This window comes from Macrotis lagotis, chromosome 1 (assembly GCF_037893015.1).
Source record: "Macrotis lagotis isolate mMagLag1 chromosome 1, bilby.v1.9.chrom.fasta, whole genome shotgun sequence".
NCBI lineage: Eukaryota > Metazoa > Chordata > Mammalia > Peramelemorphia > Peramelidae > Macrotis > Macrotis lagotis.
The window spans coordinates 298,612,999-298,640,375 of NC_133658.1; the positions used below are offsets into that span (position 1 = coordinate 298,612,999).

General features: G+C 40.0%; 1 protein-coding gene across 1 annotated transcript in view; it reads right to left on the minus strand.

Moving 5' to 3' along the window:
- CPNE2 (copine 2) overlaps positions 1–27,377 on the minus strand; it is an 87,025-nt gene that overhangs the window by 46,321 nt on the left and 13,327 nt on the right. Inside the window, exons 2-4 of the mRNA XM_074211260.1 lie at positions 12,805–13,007; positions 8,869–9,048; positions 4,479–4,553 (exon numbers count right to left, since the gene is read on the minus strand). Coding sequence (XP_074067361.1) covers positions 4,479–4,553; positions 8,869–9,048; positions 12,805–12,975 — 426 coding nt within the window. The 5' untranslated portion in view covers positions 12,976–13,007. The remainder of the gene's footprint in view (positions 1–4,478; positions 4,554–8,868; positions 9,049–12,804; positions 13,008–27,377) is intronic.

Here is a 27,377-nt window from a genome sequence, read left to right on the forward strand (position 1 = left end):
TTCTCTTTACCAAATCTTGTCTGTTCTCTACATCTCTCTTATATGCACCCATTACTCCACTTGCACAGCCACCACCCTGATTTAGACTCTTCTCACCTCTCCTTTGGACAATAACAAAAACTTCTTTGTATCTCTAGTTCTTACCAGAATATCTAGCACATGGTAGACACTGAATACGTTCTGAATAACTGACTGCCTCTGGGTTCCAAGCAAACTGGAACACTTGCTCTCCCTTGACTTTGTTCCACTCTCTCCTACTCTGTGCATTTGTGAAGTCCACCTACCTCTAACCACTGAGATCTTTCTCTTTCTTCAGATTCCTTTATAATCTCCACAGTACTATAGTATTTTCTCCTACCTTCAATTTTCCAAGAGTCTTTTTTCAATAGACCAACAGGTTTTTGCCCAGTTGCATTCCACTTTGTATCTCATTCCTTTGCATATATGATATATTCCACTCAATAAGCTCCTTGAGGAAGGCATTCTATTTGGTGCCATCTCTATTCCTAGACCTTAATACAGAGCTCTATTTAATATCCATTTACTAAAATGAGCTTTCAGCCTCTACTTCCTAAGATAAATGAAACTTCAAAAGCATCTGCCTGTGACTTATTTACCATCCTGCCTAGGGAGCAGGTTAAGGGACTTGGTGAGCTGTATTTAGTCTCATCACTCTCTGCTCTTGGGGAATAATATAAGCTTTCCAGGACAGATCCAAATATCTATTGGGGCCAGAAATATAGGTTTTCTCCTTCTCACCTCTGGGAAGAAACAATAACCAAAAGACAGGAATAGCTTCATTCCTTCTGCCCAGATATGTTTTCCTGGGATGTGGGGGGAAGAGATGTTCTAAGAGTAGGGAGGAGAGTGCACCTTTCATTTGAAGCAAATGGTTAAAAAAATATGTCTCACTTGCATGAACTGATGCTGAATGAAGTAAGCAGAACCAGGAGAACATTGTACACATTAACAGCAACACTGTGAGATGGTCAATTGTGATGATCAACTAGCTCCTCTCAGCAGTTCAGTGATCAAGGGCAATTCTTAAAGACTTGTGATAGAAAATACCATCCATATCCAGAAAGAAAACCATGGAATCTGAATGCAAAGCAAAGCACATTGTTTTTTCTTTACTTCTCATGGTTTTTTCCCCTTTGGTTCTGATTCTTCTTTCACAAAATAATATGGAAATTTGATTGTACATGCATAACCTATATCAGATTATTTACTGTTTTAGGGACAGGGGAGGGAAGAGAGGCTGGTAGAAAAATGTGGAACTCAAAAGCTTATAAAAAAGATGAATGTTGAAAACTAACTTTGTAGATAATTGAAAAAATAAAATAAAAGAATTATGTCAGAACAATTTGTTTACAGGCCAATGAGGGACCATAAATGACCAATGAGAAGTAAAGATACAATATGTTTATGTTTGTTGATAGACTTCATGCTGTACCTCATTCAATTTCCCAGCTCTTTTCCTTTCTACTAGCTGTCCCATTTTCTCATCTTACCTCTTGGCTTCTTTTGAGTTTCAGTTCTAATCCTGTGTTCTTCAGGGAGCCCTTTCCTTTCCCCCCTTTCTGCCCTTAGCACCTTCCCTTTGAGATTACTTTCTATTTATATTGTATATATCTTCAATGGACATGGTTATTTGCATGTTTTTTCCAATATTGGAATGTGAGATTCTTGAAGACAAGGTCTGGGTTTTTGTACCCTCAGTTTTCAGCAGAGAGCCTGGCTTAATAAATGCTTCTTTGTTTTTTCTTTTCTTTTTCCAAGGCAAATGGGGTTAAGTGACTTACCAAAGGCCACACAGCTACGTAATCATTAAGTATCTGAGACTAAATCTGAACTCGGGTCCTCTTTACTCCAGGGCCAGTGTGCTACCTACTGTGCCACCTAGCTGCCCCAGTAAATGCTTCTTAAATGATTGACAGACATGAGATCCTAGTCCATGACATGAGCCTGCTACCTGCCTATTGTCTCTCTGGGGCTATGTTTGGCAATGAATTCAAAAGGACTGGATATTTCCCAAGGGGATCGCAAGGGAGTATGGTTAAAGGAAAATGAGTAATTGTCTCCAAAGATTGGACTTTTGTCTAATGGAGAGCCTATGGAATGGAGTGAATGCAATATAAGCAATCATGCCTGGGCTAAGGGGGCTCCTGCTGAACCCATTGGTCGCCATGCACCACATATCAAATTTTAAAGCATTTTGAGTCTAGTCCTTGGATAGGGAAAGAAATAGCCCCACCCTGAAGTAGCTTGTTATGTTTCATCCAGATGGAGTTCCAAAAGAATCCTCTAAACAACCAGCTTCTCAGAAAGTAAGGGACTCAAGGTTAAAGATTCTAAGTCACTTCTCATAAAATACACATCATTCTTACATAGAACCTTGCTCTAGAAGTCAGGGTTCTAGTTTTCCTACTCACTTGTCTGTGTGTATGTGTGTGTGTGTGTGTGTGTGTGTGTGTGTGTGTGTGTGTACTCTGCTTCTCCATGAAATAGGGTCAAGTAATTTGTTTTTGGTTATTTGCTTATGTACCTCAGCTGTAAAATGAAGGTAGTTGAACTAAATGCTCTCCAAAGTCCTTACAACACTGTTTAGGATACTATAAACTTTTGTTCCTAAGTTGTTTTATAGTTCATTTCAATCAGCTGCAAAAAGCATAGATGATCTTGTTGACAGGACTGATGAGAAGATTGTAACCCCTCTTTTCTCCCCAAGGGGGGTCATAACAGTCTCTGTGACTTTTCTGTTCTTCAAGTTCCTTCCCAGAATACTCATCATCCAGTCTCTATGACATCACAGCTCGTTGCTTTGGAGAGCATTAGGGAGTTGCAAAGGGAGGATTAAAACTTCAAATGAGGTCTGAGTATTGAGCTGGTTTTATCAAAGTGCCCCTGAAGTGAAACATAGAACCACAGAATCACTCATTTCCTCCTCCCTCCCCTCTCCTTGGCTCAGCAATCTGAAAATCAAAGGCCTGGCTTTCCAGGGAAGAAAGCAAGCCTTCCATTTTGAAGGCAGCTTGGGAAGCAAGCATCATGAAAATCTCCCAGTGTACCACAGCCCTCATTAGGGCCCTCACTTTCATCTTCTTCTCCTCTTGGTCTTTTAACTGCCCAGGAAAGATACTCTGCCATTCTAATGAGAGCACTAAATGGTTAGGGCAAGAACTGACATTTTAGTCCCAGCTCTGTCATTAATTCATTGAAAGACCTGGGGCAAGCCACTTTTTATTTCCTTTGGAAAATAAGAAGTTGGATTAGCATCCTAAGGTCAGTCTATGAGTTCTATGATACTAAAAAAGGAAGGATGGTATTATGGTCAACCATCAAGCATTTATTAAGCATGCCAAGTCCTTAAAATATAAAAACAAAGAATGAGCAATGCTTACTTTCAAAGAGCTTACATTCTAATAGATGATCTTTATTAATTATAAGGACCCCTATTTTCCCTCCTTTTTCCTCATCTGATCTCATGTTAGAGAGTAGCTCATGCCCACCAAATCATTTTAGTTGAAACATAACTTGGCCTTCTCTAGGCCTTTCTACTGGACAGGGGCTTCTGAGAAGCCCTTGCTTTGATGACAGTTTCTCCTTAGCTATTAAGACTTTGTCCAGTATTCCCCTTTAATAATGCTAGATAACTGATAATGTCTAGATAACTGAGAGTAGATATCAATTCTAAACACAACCAAACCTGTCTACACTAACAGAAGGGAGCAAAACTGCAGCTAACACAAATACCTGAGCAAGCAAACAAAAAGCAATGAGAAGTGGATGGCAAAGGAAGTCATAAAGGAAAACAATGATCCTCTGAATCCATCCATCATCAACCATTTATTAAATGCCTTCTATGTACCACCCAGGGATCCCTTGAAATTCATTCACAATCTTCTTAATAAATCTATTGATCAATGATATAAAATTTCTTCCCTTTTATCACAATTCCCACCCACCTTGATCTTTCAAGCCCAAGTTGACTCAGAGAACCAAGATCCACAACATTCCTAATGCCAACCTGTAATATCTTCAACTAGGAAGAATATCAGACTGTGAGCTTCAAAAGGCTAGAGGTAGCTCTTTGTACAGTACCCAGCCTGGGTTATCACAGAAGGGCATTCACCTAGATGAGAGACTTCTAGATACTGATGGTGGCTAACAAGGGGAACTGGAAGGGACCAGCAGTAGCTCCCTCCTCCCTCTGCATCCCTTTGGAGAGGTGTTTTTTTTTTAAACCTGCAAAATATACCAACAGTGGTAATGCCATCATCTGTGAGAGCTCGTGCCTGTTGCTAAGAGACCTGTTGCTAAGTTGTAAGATCTGTCCTTTTTACTATCAACAAAGCCAGTGATTATATGTGCCGGGGAGGCAGACCATTGATATTGGACTGGCCCTCAGAGGAGGGAGAACTGGAGAATGACACTTTTGGTAGAATAGATAATCAAAGGACTGAGCCCAGAAATCATACCGTAATCAGACCCTTCCCTGCTGGCTTCTCATTCATCAAGACCAGGGGCCGGGTGATTTTCTTGCTGGAGACGATCTGAGGGAAAGAACAAAAACAAGTTCTTTAAGTCTTGGGTCTCAAACACTGTCAAAAATAATCCCATTCCCTTAAATTTAGCTAGAACTTTGAATCATGAAAGTATTGTTTTGAGTCTTCTCACATTAGACTATCAGCTGCTTGAGGACAAAGTCCTTGTCTTGTTCTCTTTGACAATACAGAATGCTCATTCTGGGACCTCAGCTTCTCAGAATCACAGAATTTTCAAAAAGAAAGGATCTTAAGACTCCATCTAAGTCTAACTTCATTTTAGGGGTTAGGTCACTAAGGTCTTTTGAGAGAGGAAAATGTTTGCATGAACTGATTGTATCATTTTATTCTTACATTGTTCCTGTATCTTGAGAAAGGCAGTTATGAGCAGGACATAAGGCCCCAAAAAGGGAAATAGCTTGTGCAGGATCACAGCAGGAATTAATGTAAATTCAGGATTAAACTCCAGATCATTCAATTAAAAAAAAACCCTACCATATTAGAGGACCAAAAATGAAGCTTGGCCCCCAAGGACTAATTCAAAATACTGACTGATGTCTATATATTTAGGTGTGGATGATGAAAAGTATTTGCTTTATTTGTCTGTGTATAGTTTCTTCCTCTATCCCTCAAGCAACAGTGATAGCTAACATCAGGAAAAAATTTCTGCACCTGCCCAAGTGGTGGGTTCCTTTTTACTAAAGGTCTTTATGCCGACTTTGGCTGACCATTTATGGCATATATTGTTATGAGGATTTTTTGAGTCACCAATTGGATTGGTACAAACAGCTCAGGCCCTTCCAGCTCTAAAATTGGAAGATTCTTTGACAAAAAAAGGTCCTTTTATCTGCTCACATATTTTATTGTTCTCCATAATATTAAGCATATTTTTTACAAGGGTTTTGTTTTTTGGTGAGATGTGAGGGAGTTGATTGGGAGAGAAAATAATACTTGTTAATTGAATATAATAATTTAAAAAAAGCTTTAGAAGCTTAGATTATAGGGTTTAATATTGAAAAGGAACCTTAGGGCAGCTAGGTGGCACAGTGGATAAAGCACAGCCCTGGAGTCAGGAACACCTGAATTCAAATCTGGCCTCAGGCACTTAATAATTACCTAGCTGTGTGGCCTTGGGCAAGCCACTTAACCCCATTGCCTTGCAAAAAAGCTAAAAAAAAAAAAACTAGGACAAGAAAAGGAACCTTCAATTTACTCATTTTATGGAAAGGAAATAAAACCCAAAGTGCTTAAGGTCCCATAAACTGTAATTGGCAGAAGACAGTTCTCTTCAGTCTCTCTCTCCCCCTCCCCATATACACATGTCCCACAAAATGGTCATATGTGTATTTGTATGTCTATGGCACATGTACACAAGCTATGAAATGGCAGGGTTATATGTGTGAACATGTGTTTATGTGCATATATAGAAAGAGATTGCGTGGGAGAGACTTTGCAAATGCATACACATATATAGAGTATTTAAAGATTTCACACATGTATACACAGACATATATAATTATTGTTACTAGGAAGGATTTAATAGAAGAGCTGGGGTTTATGGGGAAATGATTGTGGTATAAAGATACTCACTAAACTCCTGAGGCTCCCTATTACCTTAAATGATCAAATATAAAACTCTCTATTTGGCATTTAGTACCCCTCACAACCTGGCCTGGGGGGAGGGATGGAAATAAAAACCACAATCATTTTATAACATATGGATAGCTCTCATTTATTTGGTGACCTCATAGTGGAAAGCCTCCAACCACTGTTTCCTTTCTCTACTTCTCGCCTGAGAAATACTTTCCTAATCTAGCCTAAATTGGGCTGAATGCTGACGATTGGTTGTGGGTTATAAGCAGATCTGAAAAGTTATAAAAACCACAATCTGTAGTCTGGGAAGCTAAAGATCCTATCAAGGAATAAGCCTTCCTTAGCAGGTTAGTATATTTCTTAGCTTTCAATCTGACTTCCTTGCTTTGACCCCACCCCACTCCCACCCCCCACCCCTAGGCATAAAATCCCTGCTGACAGGAACACATCTCCCATCAGGTCCTGTCCCTCTTGACTGAATGAATTCCCCAACAGAACCTTCTGCCCCTTTCTAGATTTCTTGCACTTCACCCAGATCTGGATTGGAGCAAACAATGAATCCCTGATGGGGTCCTATGTATATCTCCCTTTACATATTTTAAAGTTTAGTTATATCAGTCTTCTTAGAGGGAAACAGTGAAGAGTGTGCTGAACCTGAAGGCAGGAAGACCTGAGTTCAAATTCTGGTTCTGACTATGTGACTCGGGGCAAGTACTTAACCTTACCCTTTCTGTACCTTGTTTCTTCAACTGTAAAATGAGAATAATACAGCATTTAAGTTAGAGGATTAGTGTTAAGGATCAAATGAGATAACCTATGTCAGTGCTTTGTAAACCTTTAAAGCCCTATAGAAATGCTAGCCATCATCATCATCATCATAATCATCATCATCAGTCCTCACACACATCATTCTATCTCCCAAATGGATCTGTGCATCCATTTGCACTAGTTGTCCCCCATCCCTGCAATGTTCTTCCTCCTCACTTCAATCTTCTTGCTTCCTATATAATCTTCAAGACTCAGCTAAAATTCTACCTTCTATAAGGTGGCACATGAGGCAGTTTCTGGTCTTGCTCTGAGATTACCTTACATTTTTACCAATGATATCAGGTCCTGAAGAATGCCAGTGGTTTTCAGAATACAGACTAAAGCACACATTTTTACTTTATTTTTCTTGAGGTTCCTTTTTTTTGGGGGGGGGGGTTGGAGGGTCCTATGTTTTCTCTCACAACATGACTATTATGAAAACGTTTTGTATGACTACACATTCGTAGCCTATATCAAACTGTATGCTTTCTCCATGGGGAGGGGGTCACAAGGGGGACAGGAAGGAAAAGAATTTGTAATTTTAAAAGCAAACATTAAGGGGGAAGCTAGGTGATGAAGTGGATAGAGTACCAGCCTTAGAATCAAGAGGACCTGAGTTCAAATCCAGCCTAGATACCTGATACTTACTCTCTGTGCAACCTTGGGCAAGTCACTTAACTCCACTGCATTGCAAAAAAACAAAAAAAAAAACCCCAAACATTAAAAATTGTTTTTTACGTGTAAATGGGGAAAAATAAAATACAAATTATCAGATACATACATACTTATATGCACGTTTTCTCCCCTATTAGAGTGTAAGTTCCTTGAGGGCAAGGACTTTGTTTTCCTTTGTATCCCAAACACTTAAACTAGTACCTGGAACATACTAAATGAACTTATATATGCTTATTCCTTCACTGACTGGAAATGAGATTTTTAGGAGAGAATCTGGAATAACATCCTGTCCTATTTATCAAATCCTAAAAATATCACATGTTCCCCAACCTTCCTCTGACCCCCCCAAAGGGTCAGTCATACTACTAATCACATCTCCCAAGGGCATTCTGACCCTGGTAGGTTCCAATGAAGGAGGCAAAAGAAGCCTTCACAGAACTGAAAGTGAAGGGATTGGTTTTTGTGATTAACCAAGACCCTTGAGGAATTAGTTGGGAAATGTTTCTAGGAGCAAAATGAGGAAGATCTGGCTAGGTTACAAGGAGGTGAAGATAGAATTTTTTCTGGAATCCCCAATATGGGAAAAAATTATTTCTACCACAGGGATTTTCATTCTTAGCTAAACAGGAATAGGAATTTTGAATAGCTCAATAATCCAGAGAGGCCTGAAACTCAAGGGCCAAGGAAGTACACTTTATAGAATTCATATTGAGGTTACTCAGTGTCCTGAGTTTTGGGAGAAAGAAGCAAGGATATGGCATAGTGGCTTGAGCTCTGGCTTTAGTCAGACCTGAGGGAGGCAGCAACAGAAAAAGTTTTGTATTTGGCTCAGAGAACCCAGGTTCAAATTCCAGCTTTAGCCCTTACTACCTGTGGGACTTTTGAGTTGAGACCCTTTTACCTCTTGGATCCCTGTTTCCTCATCTTTTAATAAGGAAGTGGATTAGATGCAATGATCTTGAGTGTTTCTTTCTAACTTTAAATCTTAAGAACCAATTTCTAGGGGTGACTAGGTGGCATAGTGGATAAAGCACCAGCCCTGGAGTCAGGAGTACCTGGGTTCAAATCTGGTCTCAGGCACTTAATAATTAACTAGCTGTGTGGCCTTGGGCAAGCCACTTAACCCCATTTGCCTTGCAAAAACCTAAAAAAAAAACCAATTTCTTTTCATTAAGAACTTGGATATATTTCCTGGTACAAAGTGGGTTTTGTACCAGACTTATGTGATGGTATATGGAGACAGACGTACCATGCCCAGAGTACAGGAGAACTGGCCCAGGAAGTCATGCTCATCCAACTGCAGACTTGACTTGTCCTGATCAAACAGGGCAAACTTGAGCTTCTGGACTTCTTCAAAGTGATAGTCAATGACAAACTTCTTGGCAAACGCCGGGTTCAGATTGTTGATAGCAGTTTCTGTCCTATCAAACTGAAAAAATGCATCAGTGGAAAAGGGAACATGAATGTTTAAGGGGACGTTGTTCATAAAAAAAAATTGAACAATCAAACCAGATATCAGGAATCAAAAGTCAAAAGGCATCATTCTAATCAAAAAGCAAAACAGCCGTAAGAAACCAAAGCCTAAAATCTCCCTCAGAAATCAAAGTTCCATTGGTCACAGACATCAAAAACCATACCATCAGACTCAGCTGTATCCTATTGCGGAGCTACATTCCTGGTTGAGTCCTTGACCAATGTTATTCTCTACCCAGTGGTTCCCAGTAAGGGCAAGGAAGCTGGACCTACCTACTGCAGTCCCTTTTGTCCCAGAGGCATGCTGACATCACCAGAAAAACAAGGACCCAGTCCCAACTTGGATCAGCTGACCCTAGATCCACACCTTCTTATGCTCCACTAGTGGTGAAGGGAACAGGTGGTAGAATTTGTTAGTTGAGTGGGGCATGAAATACATGACAGGATACTTTGCTTTGTTAAACACAGTCACTCTACCAGCTCCGGGTGATATGGGAAGCCACTCCATATTTTTACATTTATTCCCCACGTAGGTCTCAGATCTCCCTCATCAACCAGGGAACTCCCTGAGGATAGGGACTGAGTCTCCCCTTTCTTCTCTCTCTCTCCTCTCTCAGTGCCTCATTCCCACTGCTATCATTTGACTTCTGTTCCCACAGTGTTCTCTCTCTTGCTCATACCACAGCCCACAGAAGTACCAGGACCTGGCAGATTATGGTGTGATACCAGCAGGTTTAGTTTTTGCTTGGCTCCATGGTCTGCCCCTGTAACCTGAGCTTGTGATCCTCTAGGGAATGCTGCTAATAGCATTCACCACACCCCTCCAATTCCCCTCAATAACTGAAATCTAGATGCTGGGCAAAGAGAAAGCATAACCAGTTCTTGTTAAAAAAAAAAAACTCTTTAAAAAAACAACTACCACAACAAAACTATCCTAAGCTGGGTGCCATATGGCCAATGAGAGTCTGCCAGGCAGTCTGGGTATGCCTGGTTTCTTAAAATCAAATATTATAAACCATTTAAATCCATTACCACCCCTCATTTTATAGACAAGGAGTCTGTTCAAGATCACACAGGAAGTCAGTGGAAGAAGAAGGATTTTAAATAACTCCTAGTTCTATCTTCTATTCCAATGACAAAGAAAAAAAATGTTGATTGCCTTGCCCTTGAAAAAGCAGATTTAATAGTCTCAGATGAAGAGTTGTTGTATGGTAGAAATGATTGAGGCATCATTCTGCCTTAAGGCAGAGGCAGAGATATATTGACCTCTAGGGGTCTGTTGGAGGCCAAGATTTGCCACTATATATGTAGGTGTCATTGTCTCATCTCTAGCAGCATCCACATGTGTGGTCCAGCTAGTTCCTATTTAGAATAGGCCAATCCAGGTTGGTCTAAAATGCCAGCCGAGGCACCTGAGCCCTTTCCAGAAGGACCTCCCCAAATCCTAGCCTCCAGGAATTAAAGCTCTCATTAAACACACCCAGCTCACTCCAGGGAACTGGTCCACCTGTGACCTCAGAGGCTCCCCCTTCCCAACAATATTTCCTTTCACTAATACTGGCACCATGACTAAATATAGACCCAGGGCCAAGCTAAAAATCTCCAGCTGGGAGACCAGGCCTTGGAAACTAGATGGGAAAAACCCACTTGGTTTGTTCACCCAGACAGCCATAACCCTGACTTCTGAGCAGCCGTGTGATGTAATGAAAAGAACATTGGAATAGGCAGTCAGCACACCCAGGTCTTGTTTTAGTTCTTACACTCAATGTAGCCAAACCATACAATGCTGAGCAAGGCACCCCTCTTCTCAGGGTCTCAATTTCCACATTTGAAAATGAGGGCTAGAATGGATGGTTTCTAAGATCCTTTTCAATTCTGACATTTTATGTTTAAAGAGTCTATATTTCAAAGTCTCTTCCTGGAACTATGCCCAAAGGACAATAAAACTGTGCATAGCCTTTGATCCAGCAACACCATTTTTAGGTCTGATTTCCAAAGAAATCATTATAAAAGGAGAAAGGGCCCATAAAAAAATAGAAAATAATTATAGCAGCTCTTTCTGTGGTGGCAAAGAATTGGAAATTGAGGGGTGCCCATTAGTTGTGAAATAGCTGAATAAGTTGTGGTATATAAATTTAATAGAATATTATTGTTCTATAAGAAATGATGAACAAGCAGATTTCAGAAAAACCTAGAAAGATTTGCAGGAACTGATGCTGAGCGAAATGGGCAGAACCAGTAGAACACTGTACACTTTAGAAAGAACTTTGGGGGGTGTCTAGGTGGCACAGTGGATAAAACACTGGCCCTGGAGTCAGGAGTACCTGGGTTCAAATCCAGTCTCAGACACCTAGCTGTGTGGCCTTGGGCAAGCCACTTAACCCCATTTGCCTTGCAAAAACCTAAAAAAGAACTTTGGGGTCTGAATGCAGATCAAAGCATAGTAATCTCACTTATTAAATTTTGTTGTTTTCTTTTTCTTGTGATTTTCTTCCTTTAGTTCTGATTCTTCTTTCATTGAGTGACTATATGGAAATATGTGTATCAGGATTGCACATGTATAACCTTATAGTACATTACTCACTATATTTACATATAATTAGAAAAATTAATTGACGTTCTAATGGTCTAATGTTCTACTTGAAATTGAGTGGCAATAATTCATATTTATAGATTCAAGGCTTATTAATTGATATGTGTGTATTTGAATATATGATGCTCAGGAGGCAGAATGACATAGAAAATGGAACATCTGCCTTAAAAGTCAAGGAGATATGGGTTCAAATCAAACCTGAAGTGATCCTGGGATCTTTACCTCTTTGTTTCAGTTTCCCCACCTCTAAGAAGAATATTGTATTCAATGGACATTAAGATACCTTCAGGTTATAAATCTATAAGTGTATGATTCTCAGGACAACCCAGTGAAGTACACACATGATGCAAACATAATTACTCCCATTTTTCAGATGAAAAAATAAGGCCCCATGAATTTAAGCAATTCCTCATGTAGCTAGCAAGGGGCAGGCAGAACCAATGTACTAATCCAGCTGAGCCTGCTCTTCTGTCTTCTAGTATCCCACTGCTTCTGAGTATCAGAGTCTTGGGGTTATATATTTCCAATCTTGTTAGGCTGAATATTCTCACTGAGTGAACTCGGGGAGGCCACCTCAACCTCTCTGAAGAGAACAGTGCTCTGTCCTGCCTGTTCTGTACTCCTTGGAAAGGGTATGGGGATGATTGCAGGCAGATTAGATAGGTCAGTGCTCAGAAAAGAAAAGCAATCCTTAGCTGTTGGGAGTGAAGTCATTCTGCTTCTTGTTTCCTAAAGCTATGACAGAGCTAGATCTGTGAGCTTCTGACAAAGTCAGTTCTTTATAGAAATGACGCCAGCCTTGCAATTCTTGTCACCAGCCATTTCAGGTTCTTTGGAAGATTCTATGATTTAGGAATAGAAAGTTTAAGTGATCATTTAGTACAATTTCTTCTTTATCCAGATAGGGAAATAGGCCCAGGGAGTGAAGTAGCTTATTCAAAATTTGAATAGGTAATTAGCCAGGTCATCTGGCTCCAAATCCAGTGTTCTTTCAATTTATAGCACACCACTTTTTCATTGGCTCCATCCAGGACTCCCTGACCCAATGAGCTATGATTTGTTATCCCCACCCAAGTGGGACTCCACTGGTCCTTGGGCTGGGGAGGATGGGAGACTCACCTCATACCACTTGCCATTGTTCTCAGTGAATAAAACACAGAAGGGGTCAGACTTGGAGGTGACATCTCGGTCCAACAGGTTTTGGCCACTTATAGAGAGTTCCACCTTGCACACACAGTACTGGGACCCAATGGGCCCTGCGAGGGAGCTGGCACCCATTGTGTAGGCCATGACTGCTGGGGGCAGCAGTGGTTCCTGACAATCTAGGAAGAAAAAGCGAAGCTTTGAAAAGACAATAACCACTCCACCTTTTCAGGGCCCTTGGCTTTCTCCAGAACTTGGATCCCCAAATCACCCCTTAATCCTCATCCCAATTACAAACAATTCTGCTAGAACACTTTGAAAATGAGAATTTGTTCAAATGAAATTAAATTACACATAGGTTTTTAAGAGATTTTTTCCTCAATAAACAGTAGGAATGCTGTAGAGCTTCATAGCAACTCACAAGTTGCAAGCCTTCCTATGTTCATTTCCACAAACTTCAGATCTTCATCAAGGTAAAATGTTCATATTTGTTGTCTATCTTCTAGTATGATAGCAGCTAACAGCAGAGAAGGACAGGACTATACTAACCTGCCCCCTTCCACCAACCAAGGCCTCTGGTCAGAGGCCCAGACTTACCAGACACAGGGCAAGCAGCAGCTTGAGGCCATGGATGGGCAACTATGATTTCTTTATATAGTATTTATATGTATCTTAATATCTACCATGTATAAAAATATATATACTGCTTTTATTTGTGTGTGTGTGGCTGATGAAGGTCTGGAGCATTGTGCCCCTAATTCCATTATTTCCATTAGCTGGGTAGCTTTTATTGCTAGACTTTGTATAGCATGGTGCTTTTTTGAGAACACAAATGTCTAGTTAAGGTGGAGCTGCCTAGAGAAGCCCCCAACCCAGAGTTGTTCTATGCATATCTATGTTTAATGTGGATTTGGTTAACTATATGTCCTATATATGTATCTAAGTAGGATAATAAACTCACAGAGAGTAGGGGCTGGTTCTCTGAAAGTCTTCTGGTGCCATACCAGCACTGTGAACCGTCCAGTATTTCAATTTTAAAAGACAGATGGAGGATGGAAAAGGGGAAGGAAAAAGATGATGATATAGTAGGGCTAACCTAGGGAGTCATATGTCTTTTCCCAGTATAGCATATTTTAGCTACAGTCTTTGAAACCAAGAACTTTTAATCATCATTATGGACCAATATCAAATTGGGTAGTTAGGAGATTTTAGAGGCTTGAAGAAACAAATAGGAGAGGCTGAGGCCATGGGTTCAATTCCCATATGGATTAGTTAGCCTTATTGATGGCCATGGACTATGGCCCACCATTGCTTAGAAATGTAGGCTACTAGTTACAAGTAGCAGAGAGTGAAAGAATATGGCTTAGAGCAGACCAGCCCAGGTCAGACCAGAGACAATTCAAAGAACGTGTCCCACCAACAATAGGTCAAATACATCAAATATTTATTAAGCCTTAATATATGCAGAAAAGTCATAGGAAGATGCAGAGTTGAGTAAGGAGTCTTCAAGGAGTACAATTAGTTGGTCCTGTAGTCAGCAAGCATTTAGTAAGCTCTTAATTGTTCAAGACACTGCTAAGGACTGGAGATACAATGGTGTACAAAAGTATAAGACATAAGAATAGCTGGCATTTGAGTTAGATTGTTGGAAATTGGTAGGAATTCAAAAGAAATTGCAGACTATTCTATAAATTCACTAAATCAATAATAATAAGAAAAAAATAATAACATTTTATTTTACACCCAGTAAAAACTGGCAGAGATAAAAAAAAGGGAAGAGTCAATGGTGGAGAGATTGTGGAAAGGCAGGCACACTAATGTACTGTTGGTGGAGTTGTGAAATAGGCTGTTCATTATGGAAAGTAATTTGCAACAATTGTAAGAAAGTGAATAAAATGTCCGTGTTCTTTGATCTTGAGATTTCATTGCTACTTATAAACCCCAGGGGGTCAATGATAAAAAGAAAAGTTCCATATACACTAAAATATTTATAGCAACATTTTTTGTATTAGCAAACCTATCAATTGAGAAATGGATAAATAAGTTGTGGTACCTGAATGAAATGGAATATTACTACATTGTAAGAAACAAAATGATGAATTCAGAAAAGCATGCAAAGACATGTGCTGATGCAAAGTATACAAGCAGGAAAACAATATATTCAATGACTACAATGTAAAATAAAAACAACAACAATAATAAAATAATCAAAACTGAAGGCTTGAAAATAATTAGACTTGACTCCCTGGAAAATCAATGAGAGCCAACTACCTCCTTTCCAGAAGTAGAGATCTACAAGTATAGAATATTGCATATATTGTCAAACTTTATGTTTTAATAAATTTCAAACTTGTCTCTGCCACCTCCCTCCCTGCTTCCCCCTTTCCCCTTCAACCACCTTTTACTCTGTTACAGGGGTGTCTTCCTAGTTGAGGAAAGGAGGAATACAAAGAGAAGTTATAGATGATATAAAGACAAAAGTTATCAATGAAATTAATTTCTTAAAATAGGTATATATATTCAATAATTGAAAGTTAGGAATCAATGTGGGCACTCTATGATTTAAAGAGCAGAATGTAAATGCATTCTAACTTCTATGCAAAGTCTAATTTTGGGGTGGTGGCACAGTGGTTAGAGGGTTCAGCCTGGAGTTAGGAAGATATGAGTTCAAATTTAGCCCCAGACACTGTGACCTTGAATCTTGGGCATGCCACTTGATTCCGTTTACCCCAGTTTCCTTATTTATGAGCTGGAGAAGAAAGTAGCAAACCACTCCAGTATCTTTGCCAGGAAAACCACAAATGGATCATGAATAGTTGGACATGTTTGAACAACAAAAATCTAGTTTTTCTCCTATTCAAAGACCAATACTAGGCACTATTCAGTTAAGTTGTAACCAACCTATCCTTCCAAGTGTAGTCAGAATTTCAATTCTGACTTTATGCTTATAGTACACAACTCTAGAACTACACAATTTTCAGGCATGATTTATCCTGTCATGTAAGACAACTTCCATACTAGGATTTGAAAATCTATGTTAACTCACCTTAGGCACAGTATAATCAAGCTTAAGAGCTAACAGAGAAAAGTAGTGACAAGGATTACACAAGGCAGTGAGGAACTTTTCTTTTTAAAAAAAATATCTCATTGTTCTTCAGTTCTAGGAAGTATCAGATGCATTTTTCTTGTGAACGTCTCTTTTTTATTCTCATATACTTAGGCAAATATCATAACAAGTCTATATTTCCCAAACAGATATAATAATGTTGGAGGATCAGCCAAGTATGCTAGGGGTCAAAACTCATCTGGGATTCATCATTTTGTCAGAGGTAATTTAGAGAGTGAACAGATAAAAATCATGAGCAAATAATGGCAAAAAGCACTTCCTTTGAATCCCTAGGTTTTCCCTTTTAAGAATTAATAGGGGGACGGCTAGGTGGTGCAGTGGATAGAACTCTGGCCCTGGAGTCAGGAGGACCTGAGTTCAAATTTGAATTCATCAGATACTTAATAATTACCTAGCTGTGTGACCTTGGGTAAGTTGCTTAACCCCACTGCCTTGCAAAAACTTAAAAAAAAAAAGGAAGAAAAGAATCAATATAACCCACCCTAATGTTATTTTCTTTAGAAGTTATTCTTTTGGAGCTTTCATAGCAGTTTTATATGAAATTGGGGGAAGGAAGCAATATAAATGTCCAACATTAGAAGAATGGTTAGATCAATTGTGGTACATTAATGCAATAGAATACTAAAATGCAATTAAGACAGGCAAGCATGATTAGGAATACAAAGAAATCAGGTTCTTGGGAAATAATTAAAGTAACAAAAAAAGAAGAACCAGAAGAATAACAGAGAAACACTATAATTATATAAAGAAAAATGAATGAGAACAAATGGACAAAGGATCCTAACTGGGGATTTAGAGAAAATTAAAAAGGTGTCATGATACTTTATATAAGGAGATTGAGTCATTTGAAGATAAATAATTCCTAAATTTGGTTGTTTGTATTAATAGTCTCTGCTAGATTTCTAATAATTTAATTTATTAAAAGAAAATGAGTAATAGAATCAGATAACCATTCTGAAATTGATATGCCAAGACCCATGGATCTTTGTAGGAGGTGGGTTCTTCTTACCATATTGCCTTTTACCATTACATTCTAAAATACAAACATCCCAGGAATAGCTAATAGTCTTTCTGTGGGTGATGAGAAAAATGGGTCTGTGATTTCTGCAACAAGGATCTTTTCCAGAGATTACAAAGATTAGGATATATACTCTCCTGTGTGGAATTAAGGACCTACTCCATCTCTCATGAGAATAGGACATTAGAAAGAACAGTAGAAAAGGACCAGGAGCCCTGCTTCTTAGGCCTGGCTCTAAAACTATTTAGCTGTGTGATCCATCAGAATAATTCCTGCCCTGATTATTTCATAAGGCTGCTTCAAGGATCAAATGAGGGATAGAGTATGAAAGGGTTTTAGAAAGTACAAATGTGGGAGATGATGGGGATGAGGATGAGGATGATGATGATGATTTAACAGAGTGATGGTTAGTGTTCTGAATATGACTTGGGCAAATCTTAATGCTGCTGTCTTTTGTGAAAAACAAAAAAAAAACAACAAAAAAAAAAAACAAAGCAAAGCATACAGATGGTAGAAGCAAAGCAGGAATTCTTAATTTCCCTTCCTGTCCATTCCATTCTCTACATGCCAGACAACATTAATATTATTTTCTCATCAATGCCAAGATAAACAAAGTTATTCTGATCTCAAGTGAATGTATGTGTGTGCGCATGCACCCACACACACACACACACACACACACACACACACACACATATTCTCAGACCAGAAAGATGTCCAAATATTCTAGCCCTCTCCCCCCGCCCCAGCATTAGTCTCCAGAAAGCATCAGTACCCAAAACTAACTTTGCTTGCAAAAAGGGACTAGTGTAAGATTACTTTACTGGCCTGATACATATCTTGACTTTAATTTCAAGGCTGTTTTAAAAATGCAAAGCAAGAAGTTATGTATCAAAAAGCCAATCACTCCTTCCTACTTCCACCTTGGCACTTACCAAATCTTTTCCTCCCATTAACAGGACTCTCTTAGGATTTCCCCAGGTACTAAATCTGGGTAGAGAACACAGTTCTCAGGAGCAACAAATTAATCTCTACAAGCTGCACTGTTCTCTTCTTCCCCTGTGTGTGGTCTTTGCTCACACTGTTCCCTATGCTTAGCTTGCTCATCTTTTTCCTACCTTTTAAAGGCAGTTTAAATCTAAATGTCTCTCTTTCTAGGAGCCTTCTCTGTTCCTTTCCAGGTTGATGAACACCCTCCCCCCCTCAGATTTCACACAGACTTTGCATCTCTTTTATAGATATTACAGGATAAGCACATCAGAGTCATCTATGTGTATACTGTAGCTCCTTCCCTACTGGACTAATTTCCCTGAAAGTAGGGATACCACATTTTATCTAAACCAGGTTCTAACCAGAACCTAGCACAGAGCCCTGCACATAGGAAAATAAAGGCTGTCTAGATAATGAAATCAACAAAGTCAAAACAGACCCTGCTTCAGCAATTTTCAAACTGAGATGTTGTTTTGTCTCTCCCTTAAGGGTATAACATGTCTTGAAATAGTGCTTTCCCTGCCCCCCCCCAAGAAAAGATTATAAATTTAAGTACAACTGCTAAGACAATGTTCACCCAAAAAACTAAGGGATCATAGCTGGCTAGATGAAAATGAAACAGCAGTGTAGTGTCATGAGGGGAAAACGTCCGAAATATATGCTATTAAAAAAGGTGGGTGTGGTGATGAGAGGGAAAAGGAGGGAGAGGAGACAGTTAGAAGGAGAAAAGAAGGGAGGGAGGAGAAAAGAAAAGAGCAAGGAAGAAGGGAATGAGAAATAGGGAGGGGGATAGAGAGGAGGAGAGGGAAAGAAGGGGAAAGAAGAGGAAGAGAGGAAGAGAGAGAGAGAGAGAGAGAGAGAGAGAGAGAGAGAGAGAGAGAGAGAGGGAGAGAGAGAGAATGTTTAACATTCAAGTTAGGAAATGAAATAGGATAGGAATATCGATTCTTCTAGATATATGACTACTCTTGTCTCCTAGCCCCTGCCCCTTTAGCTCTAAATCCTGTAGTCCCAGTTGAACAGATGATCCTGATTAAAAAAAAAAAGAATATCCTCAAAAATCGGCTAGGGAAAAGGAATTCAAGGCTCGACTGTGTAATTCCCTAAGAGAAAGGACTGGGGGGGGGGGCAGTTTCCAATGCTCCCCCCTACCTCCAGTTAGAAAGCTAGGTGGTGCAATTGAATAAAGTACTAGGCTAGAGTCAAGAAGGCTTAACTTGAAATCCAACTACATGATCCTGAGCAAGTCATTTAACCTCTGTTTGCCTCAATTTCCCCAACAATAAATAGGGATAATAGTACCTACATCTCAGGGTTGTTTTATTAATGAAATATTTGTAAAAAGTTTTGGGCATGGTACCTGGCACCATATAAATGCTTATCTCCACCCCCACTCCCAAACCCCTAATATGTTAACCTCTGGAGGGAGCCCTGTTTTCTCTCTTTAAGTTTCTACTAATACATAGGACCTTTGCCAAATCTTATCCCTCTCACCTATGCCTAATTAAAGGTGTAGCTTGATAGCTAAGGAGCAAGGTAATAGGCAGTGCTTTAAATGCTGATTTGGTAGATTTGAAAATGTGGCAGTACCAACTGGAAATGGCTCAATTAATTGTAGTTTACAAATGTAATGGGGATATTACTATGCTGTATGAAACAACAAATATGAAGAATACAGAGAAGCATGGAAAGACTTTCACAAACTGATACAGAGGGAAGTAAGCAGAGCCAGGAAAACAATGTAACTACAAGAAGGTAAACAAAAAAGAAAAACAATAATCAAAAGTGAATTTTGCAAAATGCAAAGAACCAACATGGTCCCAAGGAAGAGTTATGAGCAGATACTTTCATCCCACTCCCTTTTTAGAGGTGAGGGGTCTGTAGGTATGGAGCATTGCATATGTTTTTCAAAGATTTTGATATACTGATTGTTTTTGCTGATTTTTTTCTACTTCTTTTTATTGTTTTAAAAAGATTTGTTATGTGGGACACCTCTTATGGAGTGGAAGGGGAAGGAATACTGAGAGAATTTTGATAATGTCAGAACAAAAAATATCATTTAAAATTTCTTAAAAATTAAAAAAAATATTCTGGGCTAAGTGACCGGAATAATGATGGTTAAAGTGCCTGAGTAGAAGGACTTTCATCAGTGATGGGAATGAAGAAAGGGTATCCCAGAACTAGGGATAAGACCAGAGGACTTGCAGTAAAGAAAGGTGGAAACCAATTCAGAATTCCTTGTTAAATACTACCCTGCGTAGCATTTCTTTCTGAACTGAGGGGGATGGGAATCTCTTCTGAGTAATCAAATAGGCTGTAGGCACCAGCAGGGTGGAAAGTAGGAATCTATCACCTTTCTCTCACTGAGGCAGCAACTCCTAACCTACAGTAAGGAAAAAAATAGCTGAAGAAGCTAACCATGACCACTCTCCGACTTGAGACCCCACAATGCCTATGCCCCCAAAGTGTAGTACTTATGGTGGGAGGGGAGGAAGAAGGGAGAACCCATCTGAAGGCCAGGACCCTGCAGCTGCAGTTTGAGAAATGAGCAGTACTGCCATCCTCCCCAACACCCCCACCACCACCATCAAGAGCAAAGCCTAGAGAATACCTCCCAACCCCACAACTCACCCTCCACCTGAGCTGCTCTCCGAAATCTGAACAAGGAGCACATGGCTCCTGGGTGGACCTGAGCGATGGCTGCTGGGCAAAGCATATACTGTGGCCCTGAGGCCCCTCCACTGTGAATGCCAACAGGGCGGGCTGTGCACAGGGAAGAGAGGACCTGACGCAATGGAAAAAAAAAACAACTCCCACCCTACTTGGACAAGATGTCATTTGCAGAGAACCTCCTGGCCCAGATGGAAACTCTGCCTAATGTAGCCCAAGCCCATAATCACCTCCTGTAACAGCCCAGCAGGCAATTTGGGGTTTGGCTAATCCCAGCTTGGGGAGGGAGAACCTCGGCGGGAAAAAGAGTATATATCTTTTCTTAGGTTTACTGATCCAGTCAGGAGGATGGCACCTTTACACCTGAGACAGGATAAGCAGGGACCATTTATGACAGATTGGGTAAAGGGAAGGGGGCATGCTTCTCCAGATGACAGGGAACAGGAGAACTTCTAAGGAGCAAAGAGAAGAACAGAAAAGAAAGAAGAGGGGAGAGGGAGAAAGGAAGAAGAGAGTAAAAGTGAGAGAGCATACGCACCTGTGTGTGTGTGTGTGTGTGTGTGTGTGTGTGTGTGTGAGAGAGAGAGAGAGAGAGAGAGAGAGAGAGAGAGAGAAGTGTCAAGCTCTACTCTAGTAGCAAGTACCTAGAACCTAATGAAATGTAACTTGGGGACAGCTAGGTGGAATAATGGATGAACACTGGTCCTGGAGTCAGAAGGACCTGAGTTCAAATTGAACCTCAGACACTTACTGTGTGACCCCGAACAAGTCATTTAACAACAATTGCCTCCCAAAATATGTAAGCTGGGTGACCCTAGACAACTTCTTCACTTCACTTCCCTGTTGCATTTATTAACCTCTAAGAACTGCCAATTTTTCATCTCTACCCTTTGGCGGGGGGGAGCCAGTGATCAGAGTAAACAAAGAACTAGACTTGAATTCAAAAGACCAAGGTCTGAGTCCGGATTCTGCCACTAGTTGTATGACTGCAGGTGACAATTCTCTCTAAGCTTCAGATTAAAGTAGGGCAAACTTAGAGGGTTGTTATGAGGAAAGCACTTTAATAATAAAATGTATAACAAGAAACTGGATAAAGAATAGTTCTCAGAGTCAGAAATACCTGGATTCAAGTCTTGTCTCTGACACAACTTGACCCTGGTCAAGTGCCTTAACCTCTCAGCATTCCAAGTAACTTTCAATATTGTAAAGTACAAAGAAGGCCCTGATTTACACATGTTTCTTCCTCTCAACTTCACTGTACCAATGAAATAATAGGTATAGATTAAAATAGTGCTGTATAATTGTGATCTATTGCATAGAAGAAGTAATGGAGAATTTAGCTCAGGGAATTGTCAGGTGTTCATAATATTCTTGTTCCTTTCACAGTTTTGCAAGAAAACTTTACATGAGAAATTTAATCTCTCTGGGCCTCAGTTTCTGTATTACTGAAAATGGGATAAACATCTAGCTTGCAGGGTAGGGAGAACTGATGGTTAGGAAAATTTGTGTATGGGAAGACAGTATTCCAATTCAATTAAATTCAATACAATCTCTATTAAATACCTACTGTATACAAAATACCATGGCAAAAATACAAAGGCCAAAATGAAATAGTTCCTTCCTCAGAGAAGCTTATAGTCTATTGGCATCATACAATATGTGCATAGACAAGTAGAAAATAAAAGAGTTCAAGAGATAAAGAACATACATTTAAAAAGCACAGCCTATACAGCCATATTCACCCCTCCCTGTCCTCTTATCTAGCCCTTATAGGGAGATAAAATTGAGCCAACCTCTGCTTTGCCAGTGCTTCCTATAGCAAGTAGATGGGATCCATCAAAGACTGAGCCAAAGGGTGCAATGTGGCATCCACCTTTCTACCACGTCCAAGGGAGGAATTGGTTTCACTCATGTGATAAACCCATCACAATGATAAGTCCCATTCAACTGAGAACCATTTGTCAGGATATAATGGAAATGCCTAAGTATTAAGACAGATACAGAAACAGAGATAAGGAGAGAGAAATAGGGGAAGGGAAAGAGAGAGAGAAAGAAATAAAGCTCAGACCAATATACAGGATAGTGATCATCTGGGCCTCACCAACATCCCCTAGGTCATCACTCATACTAAAGGAAGATACTTGCTCTTCTCATTGACAGAAGCTAACAATATTGTGGGAAGGAGTTGAGTGAGGAAGTCATTTGCCTTGGGAAGTTCAAGCAGGCAAGGCTCAAAGGTGTCGAAATCTCCTTCAAACTCCTGGTTATCTGGCATTCCACTAACAAATCTTAATTAATAATAACCAAAGATCACAAAATATTTTTGATTCCCCTTCCCTCAGTCCCTTTTCTTTATCCTCCATTCATTCAGTCAAATTCACAAAGTACTTGTTCTCCCATCACTGAGTATGGGATGAAAGACACAGAAAAACCTCACTTTCTGGATAAGAAACTTTATTGGTGGTATACTCAGCCAGATGTAGCCCTAGATACAACCCTCGTGCCCTGCAGCTACCTAAAGTAAATAAAGTAGGCATCCCAGACCTAGTTCTGCCACTAACTTGCTAGCTATGTATCCATGAACACCTCATAACTTCTTCAAGAATTAAATTTTTCTTCTCTGCAAAATGGGAAAAGTGATATTTGCAGTAACTATATTCTAGAATAAAAAATTTAGGGCAGCTAGGTGGTGCGGTGGATAGAGCACCAGCCCTGGAGTCAGGAGTACCTGAGTTCAAACCCTGCCTCAGACACTTAATGATTACCTAGCTGTGTGGCCTTAGGCAAGTCACTTAACCCCATTTGCCTTGCAAAAATCTAAAAAAAAATTATTTGTACTTAGAATAAAAAATTAAGACATATTTTAAAAAGCTAGCATCATAAATTATATTCAATTAAGTTTCACTAAAGTACACTTTTCAGTATTCTAAGTCTTTGACAACTGGCTGTCTATATATGTTCTAATTACTAGCCATGTCTGAGAATATGCTAAATAACCAGAAGTGGGTTCCCTCCCCAACTAAGTCTCCAAATATACCAACATGTGATTGAGACCCATTTTTCTAATGGGAAAGATCAAAGAAAAGGTAGGCTGCTTCACAAAGTCCTAGAGAAAGGCTAGATATAGAAGCTTGATCTTTCAGGGGAACAGGGGGTTCCTGGGATCCTTAGAGTTCCCTCTACAAATCAGAATTGGAAGTGAAGGATGTGGAATAGAATAAAGAAGGGGATGGAAAGGCTGATGGGAAGAGACAGACAATTTTTATGGAGGGGGGAGGGAACCACAAAGCTATTAGAATATTGGGAATCAAAGAATATTTGAATTTTAGAATCACAGACTTAGTAAAAAAGAATCAGACAATGTTAAGAGTCTTAGAATCTCCAAGCTGGGATAAACCTCAGGTCATCAAATTCTACCTCTTACCCAGTAAACAAATTCCTGACATCATCTTGCCAATGCTCAGATAGTGGTAGGCAATTCCTTCAGGCACCCATGGTCTCCACTCTCTAGATGGATCAATCATCTGGCTTGCCCAACTCCCTGAAGGGAGAGGATGGGTGATCTCTACTCATGTTCTCTAGGCTCAGTGAGCCAACCAGGCTGAATCCCCCATTCCTCCTCTAGCAATGAGGTAGATACTTTGCAGGTACTACCTACCAGCAGCCAGGGGGAGGGAAAAAATCAAGGGGAGCAGAAAACACTTAACTACCATAGCTGGTTGCTACACTCACAAGCCAACACACTCACTCTTTTACAGTCAGGCCATTACAGAGATAAATATAGACTCAGACTTAATGCTCTTGGCTGTGGATGAGAGGAGGGGGAGCTGTTCTCCCCCTGGGTCCCATCTTTCCTCCACCTATTCAGACAGGCATATATCATACTTGCTCTTCTTGGTGCAGGGGAGAACCTCACTTTCTGGATATAAAAACTTCATTAGTGGTATTATTGAAAAAGTCAATGCCCAGCCTTAGAATACAAGACCACCATCACATAAAAGGCTTAGTTACAACAAGTTTTCAGGGACATACTGGGAGCCACTACAAGGTAGTGGGAAACACACTACAGCAGTCAGAATACCTGAATTCCACTGCAGATTGGGACATTTGTTCATCATGGTATGTGTGGCAAGGAACTGCACCTCTCCCAATCTCAGACTCTTTCCTCCTTGACTTCTTCCCAGAGCTATGGCTAAGCTCTAATGAGATAGTGCATGTGAAAAAGCTTTGGAGGAAAGCAAGCTGAAATGTGAGAGGTCACTGCTGCTGCCCAGTTTCAATGATCGATGCTAATGGAATTGGGAGAGGTGTGGATGACATGAAACAGCATTTAAGGTGCACAGGCAGAAGGGGTTAGGGTGCGATGGGAAGGATATTATGGGGACTCTACCCTGTTGGCTCTGTTCCAGAAGGAAGAACAGTACTACTGTGACCTGGACCTAACAGAGCACCTTTTCTATGGGGAAAATGAAGATAATGTTGTAATCAACTGTTCAGGAAATCCCAGAGACTGGACCATTTACAACTCCTTCTCATCTCTTCATCCATATGCAAAACAATCTGAAAGTTAGGGAGCTAAGACAGATGCCAAAGGCCTCCAAATTGCTTTAGCTGTCCAGTGAGTGGCCATTGCTCCCCTATAGCTGCTAGCCTCCCATCCCTCCTTTTTTCATTTTTTTCCCTCAAAATTAACAATTAGCTCAGACTACATTCTTCCCTCACCAGTCTCATTCTTAGGCCCCTCCCTCCCTCACAGCTGGAATGAGAAGAATTCTGAACCCTCCATAATAGCTGAAAAAAAAATTCCACTTAATATGCAAATACCAGCTTTCTCCTTTCCCCTAGAGTCCTCATCCTTTGGATTCTGCTACTTCCCTTACAATGCTAACCTCTGAGGATTTCAAAGCATATTTTGATGTTCACTGAGGAATTATTCCAATCCCTCCATCAGAGGGATTGAAAGTATGTCCTGGGTGGGGCAGCTAGGTGGTGTCATGGATGGAGCACAGGCCCTGGAATCATGAATACCTGTGTTCAAATCCAACCTCAGACACTTAATAATAAACTAGCTGTGTGGCCTTGGGCAAGCCACTTAACCCCATTTGCCTTGCAAAAACCTAAAAAAAATTAAATTAAATTAAAAAAAAAAAAGAAAGTATGTCCTAGGTGCCCCAGAAAGACCCAGGTCTTTCAAGGACATGTAGGTGAAAGAAAATTTGGATTTAGGAGAAAGTACAGGGTTGAAAATGAGACTTAGTTCTCCTGTTGTGCCTAACAAAATCACTAAGTTGTACCGTACGCAATCAAGTACATGGTTTTCAGAGAAAAGCACTTTGGGGAGACAGAAGGAAATGTAGTCCCTGACCCTGGGGCCCTAAGGCACAACTCAAAATTGTAAAAATTCATACAACTAGACATGAAAGTGGTTACATAGAACTGAAGTGAGGATGAACTGACAATTTTCTGTATCAGATCTCTCAAAGCACTGAAAGTTAACTGGATGAGATAACAGAGTTAAGGACCACAATGAAAAAAACTAGGCACTGAACTCAGGAGTCACAGCTACACCTGAAGCACTTACATTACTGCTTGATCATGTCAAAGTCATTTCACTGGATCATAAATTCAGGGTTAGTTAAAGGTCAGTAAGCTTCAAGCTCATCTATCCAACATTCTTCATTTTACAGATGAGGAAACTGAGACCCAGAGAGGTTAAGGAACCTGTCTAACTTGTCCAGCAGGTATTAAGTAGTAGAGATGGAATTCTAATCCATCAAATCAACTCCTCTTGACTCCAAACCCAAGATCTTTTGGCTACATTTTGCTGCCTTCTGAGTCTTAGTTTTCAGTTTCTTAATCCTCAAATGAAATGCTCTGAAAGCTTAAAGCACTATGTTAATGTGAGTTATTATTAATCACTCAAACCTTCCAGGAGGAGATGCCTCCGAATAGAAACTTGAAGTAAACAGGAAAGGGGACCCTCCTACAATGGAAATGTTAGTATGAAGTAGGGAATGACCAAGTTCTCTTACCTGCCCAGTGTGGGGAGTCCAGGTCTAGATGTCTGCTCCTGGCCATTCCTATTGGCTTATTAGTCATTTGTCTGGTCCCCAAATGGCAGTCCATCCAAATGAGCTCTTTTAGTTTCTTAGTGTCTGATTGCACACAGAATATCTAATATCTAACAAATATTTATAAAGAGCTGAGTGTGATCAGAGCTTTATACCAAAAAAAAGGGGACAATGCTTAGATAAGAAACAGTTCCTGCTCTCATGAAATTCAGTCATAGGAGTATGACTACGGGGGTCCAACCTCCACGGGGTCCTTGGAACCTGACAGGAGCGATAGAGTCGGTGAAATGAGTTGAATCAACACAGGGGTAAAGGCAGGAGCAGGTTGACTGACTGTCAGCTGCTTGGATTTATTTTTATAGTCTCAGAATCATGTATGTTTCAAGTAAGCAAGCTAAGATCATTTCCTTGGTTACAAAAGTGTACAATTTTCATCATCAATCATATAATTCATGTGGTTACAAGTTTTAATCATGTGATTACAAGTTTAATGAATAATCATACAGTTAATTGATTTCTTATCCCCACTTAGACCATGATGACCTCAACCTGTTACCTTATTTATTACTACATTGTATAATTGTTAATTCATTTAAAGTTATTAATTAAGTAATTCTTTTAATGGAAAGTTTTTTATATTTTTTGTGTAAGTAATGTTTTCCGATACACTTCC